At 39.2% G+C, this 19,725-nt stretch overlaps 1 protein-coding gene across 11 annotated transcripts in view; it reads right to left on the reverse strand.

Moving 5' to 3' along the window:
• Window positions 1-9,557: 9,557 nt before the first annotated feature.
• tnk2b (tyrosine kinase, non-receptor, 2b) overlaps window positions 9,558-19,725 on the reverse strand; it is a 227,609-nt gene continuing 217,441 nt past the window's right edge. For 9 of the 11 annotated variants that reach the window (XM_055645536.1, XM_055645534.1, XM_055645532.1 and 6 more), the window contains 3 exons: window positions 16,287-16,382; window positions 13,905-14,032; window positions 9,558-13,093 (listed from right to left, as the gene is read on the reverse strand). In XM_055645536.1, coding sequence (XP_055501511.1) covers window positions 13,087-13,093; window positions 13,905-14,032; window positions 16,287-16,382 — 231 coding nt within the window. In that variant the 3' untranslated portion in view covers window positions 9,558-13,086. The remainder of the gene's footprint in view (window positions 13,094-13,904; window positions 14,033-16,286; window positions 16,383-19,725) is intronic. The other 2 variants (XM_055645538.1, XM_055645537.1) reach the window with 2 other exon arrangements.

The following is a 19,725-nucleotide window of genomic DNA, read 5'->3' on the forward strand; positions in this document are numbered from 1 at the left end:
AGCCCTTTGGCCCAACTTGCCCACACCAGCCAACATGTCCCAGCTACACTAGTCCCACCTTCAACCACCTTGGTCCATATCCCTCCAAACCTGTCCTATCCATGTACTTGTTTAACTGCTTCTTAAATGTTGGGATAGTTCCTGCTTCAACTACCTCCTCTAGCAGCTTGTTCCATATATCCACCACCCTTTGTGTGAAAAAGTTGCCTCTCGGATTGCTATTAAATCTTTTCCCCTTCACCTTAAACCTATGTCCTCTGGTCCTCAATTCCCCTACTCTGGGCAAGAGACTGTGCATCTACCTGATCTATTCCTCATATGATTTTATACACCTCTATAAGAACACCTCCCATCGTCCTGCGATCCAAGAAACAGAGTCCCAGCCTGCTCAACCTCCGCCGATATCTCAGACCCTCTAGTTCAGGCAACATCATCATAAATCTTCTCTATACCCTTTCCAGATTGACTACATCTTCCCTGTAACACGGTGCCCAGAGCTGAACACAATACTCTAAATGTGGCTTTGCCCACGTCTTATACAACTGTAACATGATCTCCCAACTTCTATACTCAATACTTTGGGTGATGAAGGTCAATGTGCCAAAAACCTTTTTGACCACCCTATCTACCTGTGACTCCACCTTCAGGGTGCACCTGCACTCCCAGATCCCACTACTCTCCAACACTCCCCAGAGCCCTACCATTCACTATGTAGGTCCTGTCCATGTTAGACTTCCCAAAATGTAAAACCTCACATTTTTCTGCATTAAGTCCCGTGCATTTTAATTTTCTGGATCTCCAGACTCCAAGCACAAATTCATGACTTTATCCTTTAGCAATCCTATCTTCTCCCTGTTTACCCTCTTGTTTGCAATGTAGGTATAAAAAGCTTTGGATTTTTCTTTAATCCGATTTACCAAAGCCATTTTGTGGCTGCATTTGGCCTTTCTAATTGTCCACTTGAGTTCCTTCTTCCTTCCTTTATATTCCTGAAAGGCTCTGTCTGATTCCATCCTCTTAAACCTTGCATGAATTTTTTTTCTTATTGGCTAAATTTACAACTTCTTTGGTCGTGGGGCTTTGAATGCAAGCAAAATCCGTCCGAGCAATCTACGAAACAAAATGAGGAATATGCCATTCAAACTCTTGTGCTATTCTACCAGACCACACACTCAAAATAACTGAGTAGCTAGAGAACTGTTTACAAGTGACAATGACAATATCAAATTATCTCTTGTTCTCTACTTTCCCCTCCTTTGCTCATGGAAGTCTAACTTCCTTTTTGTTGTTTTTAATATCTTCTGTTTCAGTAGTTCATTTAGTTTCCCAATCCTTTGTTATATATATTTTATACATTCTATTTGTGTGGGCAAGTTGGGCCGAAGGGCTTGTTTCACGCTGTATCACTCCATGACTCCACGTCCACACCATGTTGTGTATATAATACCATAATGCGGGCATTGACCAATTATCAAGTTAATTTAACTTTGTAGAAATGACTTACCAGTGTTCAGTTCTGAGCAGTGTGTGTGTGCTTATTTTCAGATGCGTTGATCGTAGCATATATTCCAGTTATGGCAAAAACTGTGAACAGCTATCCATAAAGTTGGGTCCTTTCTTTGGCATCCTATTTGGAGCTTTGGGATTCTTGCTGATAGTAATTTCTTTTATTATATGGAAATGGAAATGCTCTTCACCCAAGAAGGGAAGCCGTGTGGATGATATTAGCAGGTATAGTGTTTTACATTGATGAAAATATTGCAATAAAATGGTTTCTAAATTGTAGCTTGTAATCTTTGCTTTTGGAGTGTGCTTATTACCCGTCATGTTCTCCATCAGTCTGAAGAAGGGTCTCGACTCTAAAAATATCACCCATTCCTTCTCCCCAGAGATGCTGCCTGTCCCGCTGAGTTACTCCAGCATTTTGTATCTATCCGATATTCTCCATTGTTTAAATGGAGGCAATTAAATGGTAATATTACTGACTGCATCAACTAAATCTGTGGCACCCTACAACGATTTCCAACTATGGAATACTTTTAATGTCCCAAATCAAGTGGGCATGCAAGAGGCGTGGTAACATTAGACCCACTAGATCTATTTTGGATTTCGGATGAAATTGAACAAAGATTAATTTTAGAAAAACATCCTCAAACTGTATGTTAATAATCTTGCAAATGCAGTTACACATATTCCAGTGTCATGAGGCATAATATTTATCTGATTCTGAGTACGTTTCTCAGACAGCTGTGACAGAATAAGCTTAATTCCAACAAAGCAAAAATGTATTTCTCTGAATAAATCATTGAAGCCAAATAACATGCAACACCATTTTCTTATTAAATGTATTTTGCTTGCAGCCATGAAAGCGTGGAAAACAAATCAAGATACACAACATTAAAGAGTACATCGGAATGTAAGTACCACAGTGAGAGCTGTGGAACTGTTACTAACCAACTCCACAATTACATGGTACTGCACTCAGTTCCACCCCTGCCTTCAGAACTGTGCTGCAATTATACTAAACTGTTAGGCTGAATGCATCTTGGCCTACCTGATCTCCTAGTTGCCAAACACACTAACTCCCCCTTCCATTCCCACACTGACCTTTCTGTCCAGGGCCTCCTCCATTGTCAGAGTGAGGCCAAATGCAAATTGGAGGACAGCACCTCCTATTTTGCTTACAGCCCAGCGGTATGAATATTGATTTATCTAACTTCAGAAACCCTTGCATCCCCTTTCTCTCCCTCCCTCCCCACCCTAGTCATCGTATGAGTTTCACTGTTGTCCTGTTGAGTTTCATTGGCTGCATAACTCGTTTTCACACCCACAACTAACAATGGACCCCTCCCTTGATCATTATTACTTTATTTTGCATATCTTTCAATCATTTGTTCTATATTACAGTCTATATTTCTTGTTTCCGTTTCCCCTGACAGTTTGACGAAAGTTCTCGACCCGAAACATCACCTATTCCTTTTCTCCAAAGTTGCTGCCTGCCCCACTGAGTTACTCCAGCTGTTTGTGTCTATATACAGTTTAAATCAGCATCTGCAGCTCTTTCTTACACATTATCTACTTTTATACTGATTTTCGAGATTTACATTTAGGTTTATTATTGCAGTACAGTGAAATACTTTCATTTACATATTATCCATATGGTCATAAGGATTAGGAGTAGGATTAGGCCATTCGGCCCATCAAATCTATTCCACCATTTAATCATGGCTGATCTATCTCTCCTAACCCCATTCTTCTCTCCATAACCTCTGTTACCTGTACTGATCAAGATTCTTTCAATCTCTGCCTTAAAAATATCCACTGACTTGGCCTCCACAGCCTTCTGTGGCAAATAATTCTACAGATTCACCGCCCTCTGACTAAAAAAAATTCTCATCTCCTTCCTTAATGAACGTACTTTAATTCTGAGGCTATGACCTCCAGTCCTAGACTCTCCCACTAGTGGAAACATCCTCTCCACATTCAATCTATCCAAGCCTTCACTATTCTGTATGTTTCAATGAGGTCCCTCCTCATTCTTCTAAACTCCAGCGAGTACAGGCCCAGTGCCGACAAACGTCCTTCATAGGTTAACCTACTCATTCCTGGGATCATTCTTGTAAACCTCCTCTGGACTCTATCCAGAGCCAGCACATCCTTCCTCTGATATGGTGCCCAAAATTGCTTATAATATTCCAAATGTGGCCTCACCAGCACCTTATAGAGCTTCAACATTACAACCCTATTTTGCATACAAGCCCTCTTGAAATAAATCCTATCATTGAATTTGTTTTCTTTACTATCGATTCGACTTGCAGATTAACTTTTTGGAAATCCTGCACCAGCACTCCCAAGTCCCTTTGCACCTCCCTTTCTTGATTCTCTCCCCATTTAGAATATAATCTACGGCTTTATTCCTACTACCAAAATGCATGACTCCACATCTAATCAAATCAGTTAATACTATACATGAATACAATGAAGCAAGATAGAATGGAAATAAATATTATAGAGTGGGGTGAGTCTCCTGGTCCCTATCATTATTATTGTCTCCTTGTCCCTACCACTTGCACAACTCCAAAAATTCTGCTCACATTTTAATAAGAGATGTGGGCTGTGAAGTCTGTATAAGGTCCGTGCATCTCTGGAAACTTGCTGCGAAGATTTGCAACAAATTGTATTTGCTCCATAATCATGTTCTTTCCCATACCCAACATCAGCTTTGTATGCCATTCTGATTCTATCTGTAGCATCACATCCAAGAACACTTACACGCTCTGCTCACATATGCTGGTGCTGACCAATTTGGGCCTTTTAGCTGACATTTCCAAATACATTTCTGCTGTAATTCCAGGTTTAGATTTTGGAAGATCTGAGAAATGTATTTTTAGCTATTTTGTTTTGACATTTCTGCAATAAACAAATATCACTACTCACCTTGTTGAGCTCTAATTGCAGATGTCCATCATAGCCAGATTCACATTTAGTTGTCCAAGGGCAGTAGCATGTAATATTGCATAAAACACTTGACCTTCTTCCTTGATGCATCGTTCACCCTATTTTCCTTGGTATCTCTGATTCATCTCTTAAAAGTATGTGCATAGCAATCTGTGGTGTGAATTTGTGGAATGGTCTGGAACAGGAGATAAAACTTAGCACAAGCATAATTCAGTTTAAAAATGATGTACAAAAACACTTGTTTAAAAGGATATTGGGATGAGGACAGGTGATTGTGAGTGGGATATTTGTTATACTGATTGTATTGGGAAGGGTGATTAGAGAGTGATGGGTTGTATATATGACTAAGATACTGTATAGTATAAGGGTTTTTTCTTTTCTTTTTCTTTTTGGTATGGCTTTGTAAATATTTGATTAGTGTATAAATGTAAATAATTTGGTGTACATATAGTGGCTGGTGTACATATGGTGTACATATAGCTGCTAAATTTGTATAAGATAATTACAAGCAGTTGAATAAGGGGGGGGAATTAATAAGCTTTGGCTTCTTCCTGCTCCTTTTCGGACACATACGATTTCATTTATTTATAGATATTGTTTGACACTTGATAAATATTCTTGTTTTGTTTTTTTGTATGCTGTTTCACACTTGCTTCTTATTCTTTTAATGTGTTTGAAATAAATAATAAAATCAATAAATAAATAAATCTCCCATTAGCTTTGTCCCTCCGCTTCCACATATCTATGCTGCCTTACAGTTCTACCTCAAAAGCACTCCTCTTGTCCTCAATTCAAATCCATATTGCTGTGGTACTCTTTCCTTTTCCTACTCTAAAGAGGCAGATGTTCATTTCAAGGTTGAGATTAAATTTGGGGCTACGATGGTTGCCATTGAGTCTGTATTCATCATGAAAACTCAGTAACTTAAAGATGAGTGTCCGCCACAAAATGAGGGGCATTCAGGGTATGCAAAAAATGCAGCCTAGCAAGTTTCGTCTGGATCCGATGGAATGAAATAGTTGCACAATAAGGGTGTTCCCGAGAGAACCTTCATGGTCTATAGTTTATGTTGAGAATTCGTCACTTTTATCATTGATTCATTAAGTATTTAAATCTCACCAGCACACTGCATGCAAAACCAAAGGAAATTATTTCATATCAAGTAAGGTAAACTTGCAATAGATAATTGTAGTAACAACTAAATTAACTGAGTTCTGAAAATAATAAAAATTCAGCAGACTTCAAATTTTCCTGTTAATTTCATGTCAATTCAGTTCCTTCCCTTTAGTTGTTAAGCCCTTTCATTCTTAAATTGTTTTGAAAACTGGGTACGTAAGAAATCATCTCACATTTAATAGTATATTCATTTTGTTAACTCTAAGGTTTTAAAATAATAAAATCAGGTTGAGCACTGAATTGGTTAACTTCCCAACCATGGTCACAGAAAGACACGGTTGTAGATAGGGCTGCAAGAGTGCACTCTACTTCTTCACACCCTCTCTTGATCACGGATGACTTACTTCCACTCTCGCTCTGTGGGTCCTGAGATAATTGATGAAGTCCTTTGCTTGTTTCAACTATGTTTCCTGGGTGCACAATGCCACTGTTTGTGAAACACTGAAATCTAAGGAGTTGGAACAATTGTACTTGTTTTTTTTATTCAGAAAAACAAAGACCACCAGAACTGGAAAGTACTGATTGATCAAGATAACACTGAAGATAGCACTTTGCTCAAATGAAGCTATGGGTCACAGAAAATGATCAATAATTGCAACATGCAACAATATTCACATATTTAACCTATAAATCAATAATATTGGACAATGTGTTCATAAAATTGCAATTTCAAATGACCACCCAGTCAAATCATGTATATTTAATATTAGCACTTTAAATTTTGTGAAAATAAAATAATTTTAATACAATTTTATTTAATAAAATAAAAATGGAATTTATTTTTATGAAGGAAATTGGAGTTGTTTGCTTAATGTACTTAAAGAAATTATTTTCTAAGATATTTCTGAATCAAAATTATGTAATGCAAAACTTAAATAAAATAATGTCTAAGGGATGGTTATACCGACAGAGCATTCATTTAATACATTAAAGGGTTCACATGTGATCTCATTTATACACCATTTTACAGCATTACTCCCATAGCATGGTGATTGTTGCAGATAAGGCTTGAATGAAGTTCCACTCAAACTCAGGTCATGGTATTAACTGTTAGCCCTAAGTTTCACCACTTTCTTTATTCCTAAATAAGGAACTGAAGGCAATAGTTCTCATCATTAACGATACTAACACAAAATACCTTGCACTAGGCATAGAATTGTGCTGTAAAATCAACCCTGAAGAAGGGTCCTGCCCCCATACGTCATCTATCCAGTTCTCCAGAGATCCTGCCTGTCCCGCTGAGTTACTCCCTCTCTCACTGCTCCCCTTCCAAGATTATGTTGTTCTTTGGTTAAGGTCAGTACTGTGGATATCCCATCCAGGTTTGTGGAAACGTGCCTCGGCTTAGCTTGTATATACCGCATCCTGGTAATCCTGGCATCCTGGTAATACAGCCTTGGTAAGATTTTAGAATCCATTATAAAGGATGAGGTTATGGAGTACTTCACGATAAAATAGGCCAAAGTCAGCGTGGCTTTGTGAAGGGGAGGTCATGCCCGACAAAGTTGCTGGAATTATTTGCAAATAGCAGGACAGACATAGGAGAGTCAGTCGATATTGTTTACCTAGAATTTCAGAAAGCCTTTGATAAGGTACCACACGGGAGGGAGGCTGCTGAGGAAGATGAGAGCCCATGGTATCAAATGACAGATACTAGCATGGATATCAGATTCGCTGAATAGCAGAAGACAGAAGTGGCAATAAAGGGGACCTGAAACTGGGAGATTCTACTTCTAGTTATCTTCACTTACTTCAGTGGTCCTCTTTTCATGTCAGAAATGAAGATCAGGAAGCAAATAAGCTTCTGCTGGCCAAACCCAAGGCCCAGTGATAGTATCTTGACTCTAGATATCCCTGTACTCCCCTGGTAGTTGATGGTAACTTGTTCTTGAACAAGGAGGTAACGGTTGTCAAGGTCCTGAACCTCCTTCCCGATGGTAGCAGCACAATGAGAGCGTGGCCAGAGTGCTGTGGTTCAATGATCATATTAACCACCTTGTTTAAGAAAGAACTGCAGATGCTGGAAAAATCGAAGGTAGACAAAAATGCTGGAGAAACTCAGTGGGTGAGGCAGCATTTACGGAGCGAAGGAATAGGTGACGTTTCGGGCCGAGACCCTTCTTCAGACTAATGTGGGGGTGGGGAGCAGGAAGAAGCCTTCTTGAGATAGTGCTTTCCTGGGTATGCCGATAATGGTGATGGACTAGACAGTATCCACCATTTTCTGCAGCAAGCTTCATTCTTGGGTGTTCGAATTCCCAAATTAGGCCATGATGCATTAATCAGAATGTTCTTCATTTTTCATCTATAGAGGTTTGATAGCATTTTTGGCGAAATGCCAAATCTCCTCAAACGACTGAGGAAGTTGAGGTATTGGAGGTCTTTCATTATAAATGCATCAATGTGCTGGGCCCAGGACTGGGTATTATTACTCTTATTCTTCCAAATGGAGCTCAACCCTTTAAAATACATCACCTACGCAATTCACAAGCAACATCAACTTCATCTCCAGAACCATTTACCTCAAACTTTAATTTCTGGAAATCTGTATCTGGATTGGAGTGTATAGCTGTGAGAGGAGGTTAAACAAACTTAGATTGTTTTCTCTGGAGCATGGGAAGCTGAGATGTGACATGTTAGAAACATATAAAATGACGAGAGTCATAGATAGATTAGAAAGTATTTTTCCCCCAGAGTTGTGCTGTCATTCTAGTGGGCGTAGGATTAAATTGAGAGGAGGGACGCTTAATGGAGACTTGCAAGGCAAGTTTTGTTTTACACAGAGGGGTAAGGGCTTGGAGCACACTGCTGGGGGAGGAGGTTGGTGCAGCAGAAACTATAGCGACACGAGGCTCTTAGACAGACTTGAACTGACAGGGAAAAGAGGGATACAGAACATATGCAGGCAGAAGGATTAGTTTAATTTGGCATCTTGATCCACAGAGACATCACGGACCGAATGGGCAGTACCTGTTCTGGAATCAGCATCCACTGACACAATCACCTTCAACATTTGGAGTTTAAAGAATTTCACTAAATGAGATAATTTATCCTTTACGAATTCATGCTAGTGCATGGACTTATTCCCCTAATCTCTTTTACACTCTTTTTATATGAACTCTCATCTCACCTGATATAACTATTTGTACACTTTTTCGTAATATTTACAAATTTACAGATTACATTTCCAATATCTAAACTTAGATAACCATGGAAAAGAGTAACTGGCAATGGCTCTAACACCAATTCTGTACACACATTGATAACTGAGAGCAAATGGATTTATCTGAGCCATTGGAAATGCAAGTACATTTTAGTTTAGCAGGTCACATAAGTAGCAGGTGCCATTGCTACTTATTTTAGAATTCTGTTCTTCATTGAAAGTCAGCTAAAACACATTTTAACTATTTTTTAAACACCTGAAAATTATACAATGTGGTGCTAGATGACACTTCCCTCTTCAGCACTGGGCAAAAAATAACTACGTCATATATTTCAACATAAATAAACTCATGTAAGTATTTTATTTCAGAAATTAAAATATTTTTATTTTATGAGTAGAACAATTTTACAATGTTATAAACTTGCTGTGTTTCTCAACACATCATAGATTCTCCTCTGACTGGCTTTTACTGTGTGGTAATAAACTATTTTCTCCTGTTCCTAGTTCACATTATCAAGGGTTTCAGATTTGAGTACAAGTGAGCTCTAAAATAAAAATCTCACAAATCAACTTGATACATATTTTCAGTATAGTTCCGCACAACACCCTAGTATTGTCTTAATGTAATATTAGTACATCTTATCTTATCTCTACTTCTGGACGAGAGGAAAGTTATTCTGGTACTGTGGTCATTATTAACATTGAAGTAATCGGCATTTGGCAAGGAAAGTATTTTTATATTGGACTTCAATGTTACAGGTGTGGGTGCAAAATTATAGTTTATTGTCCGTGTCTGAAAACAGCAACAAGAACCATAAGGACCAATGACATTATTCATATCCACCTAGACCTGTGAGAAATACAATCCAAAAAGAAATGAAATGGGAGAAAGATTGTAGCCCCATTTAATTCTCAGCACTGGTTTCATGTGGTTGAATACTCCATCAAAATTGTAATCGATCATAAATCTGAATGCATGAATACTTTACAAATATTCACAGAACACAATAACATATGGACCGTTTTTTTTTATAATAGTGGGAATTACCTCACATTTCAGTACAACAACTTTTATTTTTTTCGTTTTACAAGGATCCAACAATACCTGAGTTAACACTACTATTTTTTTTAAATGTAGCATTATGACAATGTTGCAATCCAAGAAATGCTGAGTATAAGACATGCAACAACTGAGCTTCTACAAAACAGATTGAAAAATAAACTTTATACAAATGTGCAGTGTTGATTTTCTCAGAGTCCCACACCTCTGCCCACCCAGATGACGTCCATACATAAAGGGTACAAGTCACATCTCTGCTTTAGAGCATACACAGAATTGGTCATTTGAGCAACTGTCCCATTGAAAATGGCCTTTATCAACGAATCAATGTGATTTTTCTGATCAGGCCATGCATGAGGTGGCATATTGGGGCCTGAAGATGATTGATGCTATCATTCTGTAGCTTAGATCCTTTCTCACATCTTGCTTGATAGAGCAAGATTTGGATGCATTCAATCACATTAACTACATTTCTGGTGGGAAGTTCTATACACCGTTAAAGAGGAAGGTTTTTTAAGCAGCCCCAGCATTAGATTGCTGAAATCCAGCCAAAAACATGAATATCAGAACACAAACAAACCTGGCGTAAGGACTTATTTTGTAAAAAAAAGTTCTCAGGCAAATACTCTTCTACGCAGAAGATTGTTTCACTGCGGGGAGAATAATAAGAGTATCCAGTCACTGTGGATTTACGGAAACTAGTCGTGATGAACTATCCCACCTGACCTGGCTGAAGCAACGAGGACAAAGGTAGGGTTCACCAAAGCTAAAGCAGAGAGACTCAGAAAGAACATTGTAAAGACTGATCATGAGAATTTTCACCACTTATTTTCTGATCCTCTTTGCCTTTGAGGCAGCAAACTTACACCAAAGAACCAGTTATAGAGAATTAAAGTTTAATGAATTAATTAATTAAATATGGGTTCCTTAGCCAGGCTTTGACTTGATGCAATGACTTTCTTTCACAGATTAATTATGGAATAACTTGTTGTAAGTTATTAATAACAGCTTTTTTGAACAATTAAATTATCAAAATGTGCAGTACTGTAGAACATATTTTAACAAACAACATATTTGAATAAATAAAGGTGCAATGGTATTCTCATTTTGTTTCTGATGAATAAGTGTCCCTGCAGTCCTCAGGAATAGATTACCACAGTCCCCATTTCTGAAATATTCCACAGTGACAAAGGTTTATTCAGATTTGATGAACGTGCACGCTGATACCAAAGTGTGGAATTAGACCAGCTCGAGAACCTGGGCCAAAACGTGCTGGTAGTTTATCCACTCTCACAAGCTAATGGTTGAGCAACAATGGGATTGGCATTTCGGACCATCCATTCTCTTGAATGGACTGAACCAAACTCAAAATTATTTTTTTTGGAAGACTTTCTTTTTCCTGATCATTCAATAAAGCCAGACAGAGCAGCAGTAGAACCTGAAAAATCTTGGGACTGGTCCACCCAACTTCCTATTCAAATCACCATGTTGCTAAATAGGAACCTGGTAAACTGACTAATTCTGAAGGTTTCATAACAGCAAATAATGGTCCAAAATAACATAGTGCAGAATAAAAACCAACCCACAATATCTACCTTTTTACTTTGGTACTGCTACCACATTTAAACTTGGGGTAAATGTCATAACATTCTGTTACTATAATATTAGAGAGAGTGCCAAACAGCTTTTGCTAGTAATGCTGATTGTAATCTGAATCCCAAGGAAACGTAATTTACATTTCTATGTAGATTTTTTAAATCAGGGGCAAACACCAAATTAGAGCACAGGGATGATGGGTGTAGAGGATAGAATATTAACAGCAAAGTTTGAAATTCATCATAGTTTATGGAAAATAAGAATATGGAAGGGCAATGAATGCCATGTCTAGAAATGGCAACTGTGTTGGAAAGTTTCTGCAGCTGACAGTTAGGGCAGGAAGTTCCAAAGATGGAATCAAAAAGGCTTTAAGTGAGGTAATGGATAAGGAGCTCAGCGCAATTAAATTTGTATCATTTTGGAGCCTGAAGTAACCTCAGTTTGTCCATGAAGAGTACAGGAGACTATGCTCTTGAGTTGGGTTTCTCCCCTAACTTGGTCATTGTCTGTTTAAATATCACCAATCATTTTTTTTTTAATTTGCAACTTAGATACAACCTTTTACCCCCCTAAACTTAATTGACACTTGCCAGTGCTCCCCTTTTTATTTTTGCTATGTCATCTAACCTGAGTGGGGAATCCAGTTAATTACAGTGGTGATGTATAGTCATGAGAGTTTTCAATTTGTAAGACATTGTTTAGAGAGAGGCTTCACTTCTGCAGATAGACACAAAAAGCTGCAGTAAGTTGTATCCATTCTTTCTTTGACTCATTAGTCGTTTTGCTGGTGGCAAGAACTAGTTCTTCACATTGTGAACTAATACAGCTCATCAGAACTTCATGAGAATACATATATGCACCTTGGGTTTTAAATTGCAATTTTAGCGATCTTGGGCCTTCTGCTCATGCTGATGAGGACTATGCCCAATCCCAAAACACTTCTGTAATTTATGGCCTAATATCTATTATTCCATGTTATAGATTTATTGAGAACTGCAGCACACGGTAGGGACACTCAAGTGCACCGTATTACAGAAAAGGAAAACCACTTTGACAGATTTAGCATGACTAGCTTAATACCAAGCCTCAATCAGTAATGGTCACACTAATAGCTTTCAAAAATCTACATCCTTGAAGAAATCTAAAATGGATAAACTTTACCTGGATACAAAACTCAGAATGTTAAACTCATTCAACTGTCTTTTAGGAAAACAAATTAAATAATTATTAGAACATCCAACATGACAAATTCAATGCAAAATATAAACACAACTGCAATCTACCATCAACTTGTCAAATAAAATTTATATTATATATATTTTATATTTATATACAGAAGGCTGTTGGGATTACCGTATGCCACAAAATTACAAATCTTTTCACCAAGAACAAAACAAACAACCTGTCGCTTGTGAAGAATACTGTTATTGAGAAGCGGATTCCCATCTACAGCAGGACCGCAGTGCACAACTAGTGCAAGAGTTCATTAGTTCCAGTCATTTGATATCTTTTGTCTCACAAAATAAAATGTTCAGAAAATTCTGTCCAGAGGACGCCTGTGTCCCACAACCCTGAAGACACTGCAGCAGTTATCCAATTTGTATTAAATTATTTTCCTCCACCATGAAGCTTGTCATCGCCTGTAGTCAACAGAAACAAAATGGTTAGGTCATCTCCCCGTGTAACGGTAGTTTATTACTTCCTAGTGATGGAGGCAGAACACACATCAAACTGCTGCTCCATTTAAAGATGCTGACACCTTTCATTATAAGCAGAAAATGCAGATAAATGGGTACTGATAATCTATATAATAGCAGTTTTGGGATGGCAACATAATGTGGAGAATAGCCTTGGGAAGTTCAGCATGTACATTTGCTCACTACCATATCCCATCTTTCTCCAGAAATAACACTGCTGGCATAGAACCTTTGACTGCTGCATCAAAACCATGTAAATATGTGCTCATGTAGAAACACGGAACTAGCAGATGCTGGTTTACAAAAAGACAAAGTGCTGGAGTAACTCAGCAGATCAGGCAGCATTCCTGGAGAACATGGATAGGCAATGTTTTGGGTCGGACCATTCATCAATTTGTCGCCAGTCATGTTCTCCAGAGATGCTGGCCAAGAAGGGTCCCAACCCGAAAACGTCACTGAGGGTCCCAACCCGAAACGTCATGTTCTCCAGGGATGCTGCCTGACCTGCTGAGTTACTCCAGCATTGTGTGTTTAAATCAGTGTTTGTGTTTTGCAATGAAGAACGTGTTGAACATACAGAGTTGAAATATCTTTGAAATGACTGCAAGAGGACGGCAAAGGATCTGGAACAAAGTGGGGATAATATGAATACAGCTTACTTTTCCCACCTAAATGCAGGTTAAAGTCTTATTTCTTATCTCTTCATTTCAATAACCACACCAAGAGATGGCCAGGAATGCAATGGGTCACATACCTATGTCGAGCTGCACTGTAAGTGTCTAGCAGGTGGCAACTGGCTAATTCCAGATTCCAGTCAAACTTTTCTAGAATCTTCTGACATTCACTTCTCGTCTTCAACCCGAGGCAGAATAGCTGCTCAACCTAGCAAGGGAATAATGCGAGATGGAGCAGTTAGACCTTGTGTGGTCACAGATTACTTTGTATCCTGTGGGCTCAGAGCCACAGGTGAACATGACCATGCGCAACATGCCATAATTTTCTTTCAATGCACGCACAAGGCAAAATCTACGACGTGCACTCACAGGTCTGTCACTGTGGCAATGCTATGGCTAGAATCAACTAAACACTAACAGCCAAATGAGAGAGAAAGCAGTTCATGATGTGAACACGAGTCCTGAGCTGAACAGTTGGAAAGAATTACTCAATCTTTTAATAGGGACTGAATCATCCAATACTTGAATGGCAGCTTTAATTACACTACATCTTCGCAGTTATCTGTTATCAAAGATATGTCAGACTTTAACAGCTCTTTGTATAAAACAAGATTACCTGTATAGATGAGACAGACACAAAATGCGGGACAGACAGCATTTCTGGATAGAAGGAATGGGTGATGTTTCGGGTCGAGACCCTTCTTCAGACTGAGAGTCATGGGAGAGGGGGACAAAGAGATATGGAAGGGTTAGGCACGAATATGGGACATCAAAGGGGACGAAGCTCAAGGAAAATGTAGAATAGATCATTGTTAGCTATGGGAAGGTAGAAATGCAGCATAAAGGAGAGACCACAGAAGCTAGGCTGAGAATCTTGATATTCACACTGATTTACTCATGCAATCCAAGCATAACTTAGAGTCATACAGCATGGAAACGGGCCTTCAGCCTAACTCGCCCATGCCAACCAGGATGCCCTTTCTGAATGAGTCCCATTTGCCTGCATTTGGCCCCTATCCCTCGTACATTGTGTTCAGTAGGATCCCAGCACAGGACTCTCAAGAGCACCATTTTCTCATATATTACAACATGGCACATTGAAAATGATTTATAACTGCATGGTTGCCAATAACAATGAAGTATTTGTAATAGCAAATGTTAATACAATGCAGTAAGGTCAAATACATTTTTAAAACCATAGTTAACACAACGCAGCACATTTTTGGCAGAACAAGTTATATAAAAGATTTACACTTGAAGCATCATGAAAATCCTTTGCTGAATAACTTGACAATGGTTTCTAAGCACGAGGATGCTTATAATTTTTAAAGAAGTACTTGCAAAATATGTTTGGTTGCATATGCTAGGTCAGGTGTCCTTATCTCTGCTCTTCACGTAAGCCACCACAGAAGGCTGTGGAGGCCAAGTCATTGGACATTTTTAAGGCAGAGATGAACAGATTCTTTATTGGTACATATGTCAGAGGTTATGGGAAGAAGGCAGGAGATTGGGGTTGCGATGGATCGGCCATGATTAAATGGTGGAGCAGACTTGATGGGCCGAATGGCCTAATTCTGCTCCTATCGCATTCATTTTTGCCATGAACAAGTTACTATTCATACATTGCAGATTGAAAATATTGCAGCCACTTTAATAACTCTTAAACCATGATCGGCAGATTACATAAAGCACACACAACACTCAATTTTTGTACAAATCTATACGTGTCAACGCAAAAGCAGCTGAATGCACAGACTAAGCTGGACTTAAAGGGAGTTAACATTCTGCAGTAAATTCAGTTCCTCTTCTCCAGAGTATCTCTAATGAGGAAGGTCCATTAGTTATAATCCCAACACTGCAAGTGTTGGAAGAAAATATTTTTACGAGCCCTTAGATCAAATCCAGTAGCAACATCCACAAAATAAATGCACGCATAGTCTAGATTATTGAGCAACCAGAAACACAAACGGCATTGGAAGCTAGTTGTTGACTTACTATATTCCTCATTAACAACACTGTTGAATTGTATTTACAATTTTCCAAAAGTATCAAATTAATCCCCTTGTTAAGAAAGTAATCCGTTGGAAACAGATTCATTTTTACATCAACCAAACCATGACTAACTGGATTAAGAAGTAACAACATTCCACTTGAGGTTCAATGTGTGAACATCTAGTTGGTATCCCAGTAAGTTATTGATTACATATCAGTACAAGTACAAGGACTGATAAGCAGGAAGGTGCTCAATAACTTCTTAACCAAAGAGACCGTCTCAAAGATGGAAGGATACATGCATTACCCAAGGCTGCCCTTTCTGTCCAAAGCCATCACGTGATGAGATTTCAGTGCAGCACTTTCTAATGGTTGAAGCCAGATCTGTCTTCCCTTGGTGCCTTCACAGCACTGCTATCAGTTATGATTGGTGAGACTGAGGTAAAGGATGATTGTGAGCTCACGGTTACCTTGAGGTACTGTATGGCTTTTTGAACGTTCCAGGCGTGGTTCTGAAGCGCAGTCTGACATTCTTCCATCGTAACGCCATGAACATTCTCCTGAACCTGAACATAGAAACATTTCTAAACGTCTGATTTATTACCACTCCACATCTCTGGTGTATTGTGTGATGTTCGCCCTGAAAAGCACGGCTTCTTGTGAAACAGTCCAACAGAAAGTGTTCATTTTACAGCATCAATGGACTGTACGAGGAGATAGTGTAGGCATTTTTTAAATTGGTCATAATATTGAAAACTGTCCCACCTTTCCCAAAATTAATGATAGCCCTCTCAATTGTGTTGCATTTAATATACTCTTCCATAAACATTTGATGGTTAATCAATATATACATCTCCCAATAGTTTATTAAAAATCTCTACATATCGGATGTAGTGTGAATAACATTAAAAGGGTTAATAATGGAAATCATGTCCCCTCAACAAAACCTAGTGCACAGTAAACGGGGCACAATTACATTATCTATGTTCTAAAAACCTGCAAATTGCACATTACATTCCAGGTGGGTTTACTTTAATCTCAGATGCACATATAACTACTCCAGTGCAAATTATGGAAAGCATGAATTAAAATGAACCAGCTGTGTACTACTTTTTAATTTATACAAATACAACCCCCACTATTATGTGAATAATTAGAGTTTCTAAAGAAGTTTCAACAATCTGTATCAGAAATGGCCTATACTTTTAAAACATACATTGTAGTTCCAGCTATTCATCATAAAAACTGGGAATATAGCTGGGGATAGACACAAAAAGCCCTTCTTCTGAAGAAGGGTCACCTATTCCTTTTCTTCAGAGATGCTGTCTGACCCGCTGAGTTATTCCAGCTTTATGTGTCTATCTTCGGTTTAAACCAGCATCTGCAGTTCCTTCCTACACAATATAGCTGGAGAATTAGATACTGTGCTCAAATTTGCAAAATTAATTGGTGAAGGTGGTGGCGGGCTGAGTAAATAGTAAGATGGACAGTTTCCCCTATTAAAGTAGCTCATACTTGACATGGTGTAATACTGCATGCTAAATTTCATCCACTAGAGAGCACCAAATAACCACTCCATCTCGTGGCCAAAGACAGACTGCTTTATGCATAAGTCATTTACGATACATCTCAACTTCAGATCACCCTAAACACAAATCTGGGCTATAACGAATTTCTCATGTGCAAAGGTTTTCATTGAGACACGGACTAAACCAATTACATGTATTTGTTTTCTCCTCCAACAAAAGACCATGTGGGCAGACAGACCAAGCTGTATTACTATATATTCATTTGCACACCAATTACTTAAAATAGAAATATCAATCCAGCCTATGTATGTGGATTTGGTAAAATGCAAAGAAAATTTAATTAGACTTACAGTAAAGTCTTAAAATTAATTATCTGAAAATTGTAAATTGCTTCATCTGCATAATTAACAGTAAATGACTTGGGCAGGATAGAATTACAGGGCCAGTGAGCATTTATGAATTAGCGCTATTGCAAGTTAGCTTAATTTGATATCATTTGCTGGGTCTGTCAGTGGTCCCCTATGACTCTCCTCTGAAATCTGTAGTAAATTTGCGGCAGCCCATTCAATGTAGCCTGAGGCAGGCATCAAGCTGTCCGTTTGTAGAAGCCTGGAGCATCCTTCGTTATGAGGTAAGAACAAAAACAGAATTCGAGAAGAACTCAGCTGGGCAATCATCATTTGAACGTTGGAGTTCGCGTCTCATGAATCTGATTGAGTTTTTTTGAAGATGTGACCAAATAGGTTGTGACGAAAAAGAGCTGTAGATAATGTAAGGTCTGAAGAAGGGTTTCGACCCGAAACGTTGTCTATTTCCTTCGCTCCATAGATGCTGCCTCGCCCGCTGAGTTTCTCCAGCATTTTTGTCCTCCGTAGATTATGTATATATGGATTTAAGCAAAGCATTCAACAAGATTCCGCATGGTAGGCTGCTCTGGAAGGTTAGATCTCATGGGATCCAAGAAGAGATAGCTGATTAGATAGAAAATTGGCTATGTGGGAGGAAGCAGAGGGTGAGGGTGGAAGGTTGCTTCTTGGACTGGAGGCGTGTGATGGAGCGCCTCAAGGTTTGTTGCTGGGTCCGTTACTGTTTGTCATTTATATGGATGATTTGAATGAGAATGTACATGGCAAGATTAGCAAATTTGCAGATGATTCAAAAGTGGGTGATATTGCAGACAGTGAAGATGTTTGTCGAAAATTGCAGCAGGATCTTGATCGGTTCGGCAAGCGGGCTGAGGAATGGTTGATGGAATTTAATAGTGAGAATTGTGAGGTGTTGCATTTTACAAAGTCTAACCTGGACAGGATCTACACGGTAGGGCTCTGGCGTTGCGGAGCAGAGGAATCAAGGAGTGCAGGTACATAGTTCCTTGAAGGTGGGGTCACAGGTAGATAGGGTGGTCAAAGAGGTTTTTGGTCTTCATTGGTCAAAGTATTGAGTAAAGAGGTTGGGATGCCATGTTGCAGTATTATAAGATGTTGGTGAGGCCACATTTAGTCTGGTGTTCAGTTCAGGGCACCGCGTTACAGGAACGATGCTGTTAAGTTAGAAAGGATGCAGGGAAGATTTACAAGAATGTTGCCCGGACTCGAGGGTCTGAGCTACAGGGAGGGGTTGAGTAGGCTGGGACTCTATTCCTTTGAGTGCAGGAGGATGAGGAGGGATTATCAAATCATGACACACAGAGTTTCTTGCCCAGAGTAGGGGAATCGAAAGCCAGGGCATAGTTTTAAGGTAAAGAGTGAAAGATCTCATAGGATTCTGAGGGGTAACTTATACGTGCAAAGGATGGTGGGTGTATGGAACGAGCTGCCAGAGGAGGTAAGTTGAGGCAGGGACTATCGGAACATTTAAGAAGCAATTAGACAGGTACAATAAAAGGACAGGCTTAGTGTGGGACTAGTGTAGATGGGATGGGACATGTTGGTCGGCGTGGGTAAGTTGGGCCGAACGGCCTGGTTGCACACTGTAGGACTCGGGAAGGATAAGGGCCAAACACAAGCAAGTGGGACTAGTGTTGATGGGGCACGTTGGTCGGTGTGGGCAAGATGGGCTGAAGGGCCTGTTTCAACACTGTATGACTATGACTTCTTTACATATTCTGCAGTGCTGCAGCAAGTAAGAATTCCATTGTTCTATCTGGGACGTGAGAATAAAACACTCTTGACTCTATCAACATTTATCATTGAAACCCTGCATCAGGACTGGGAGAGAACGGGACCAGTTTCCAGTATTGTCGCGGTATAAAGGGGGTGGGATAGATACGGGTGGGTAATAGGTGGATCCAGATGGGGAACGGATTGTGGCCAGATGGAACCACATGGGGGGAAGGGGTGAACAAATGAAGAAGAAAACTAGGACGCAGGTGAGTATGTGG

Source organism: Leucoraja erinacea, chromosome 14 (assembly GCF_028641065.1).
Source record: "Leucoraja erinacea ecotype New England chromosome 14, Leri_hhj_1, whole genome shotgun sequence".
NCBI classification, from domain to species: Eukaryota; Metazoa; Chordata; class Chondrichthyes; order Rajiformes; family Rajidae; genus Leucoraja; species Leucoraja erinaceus.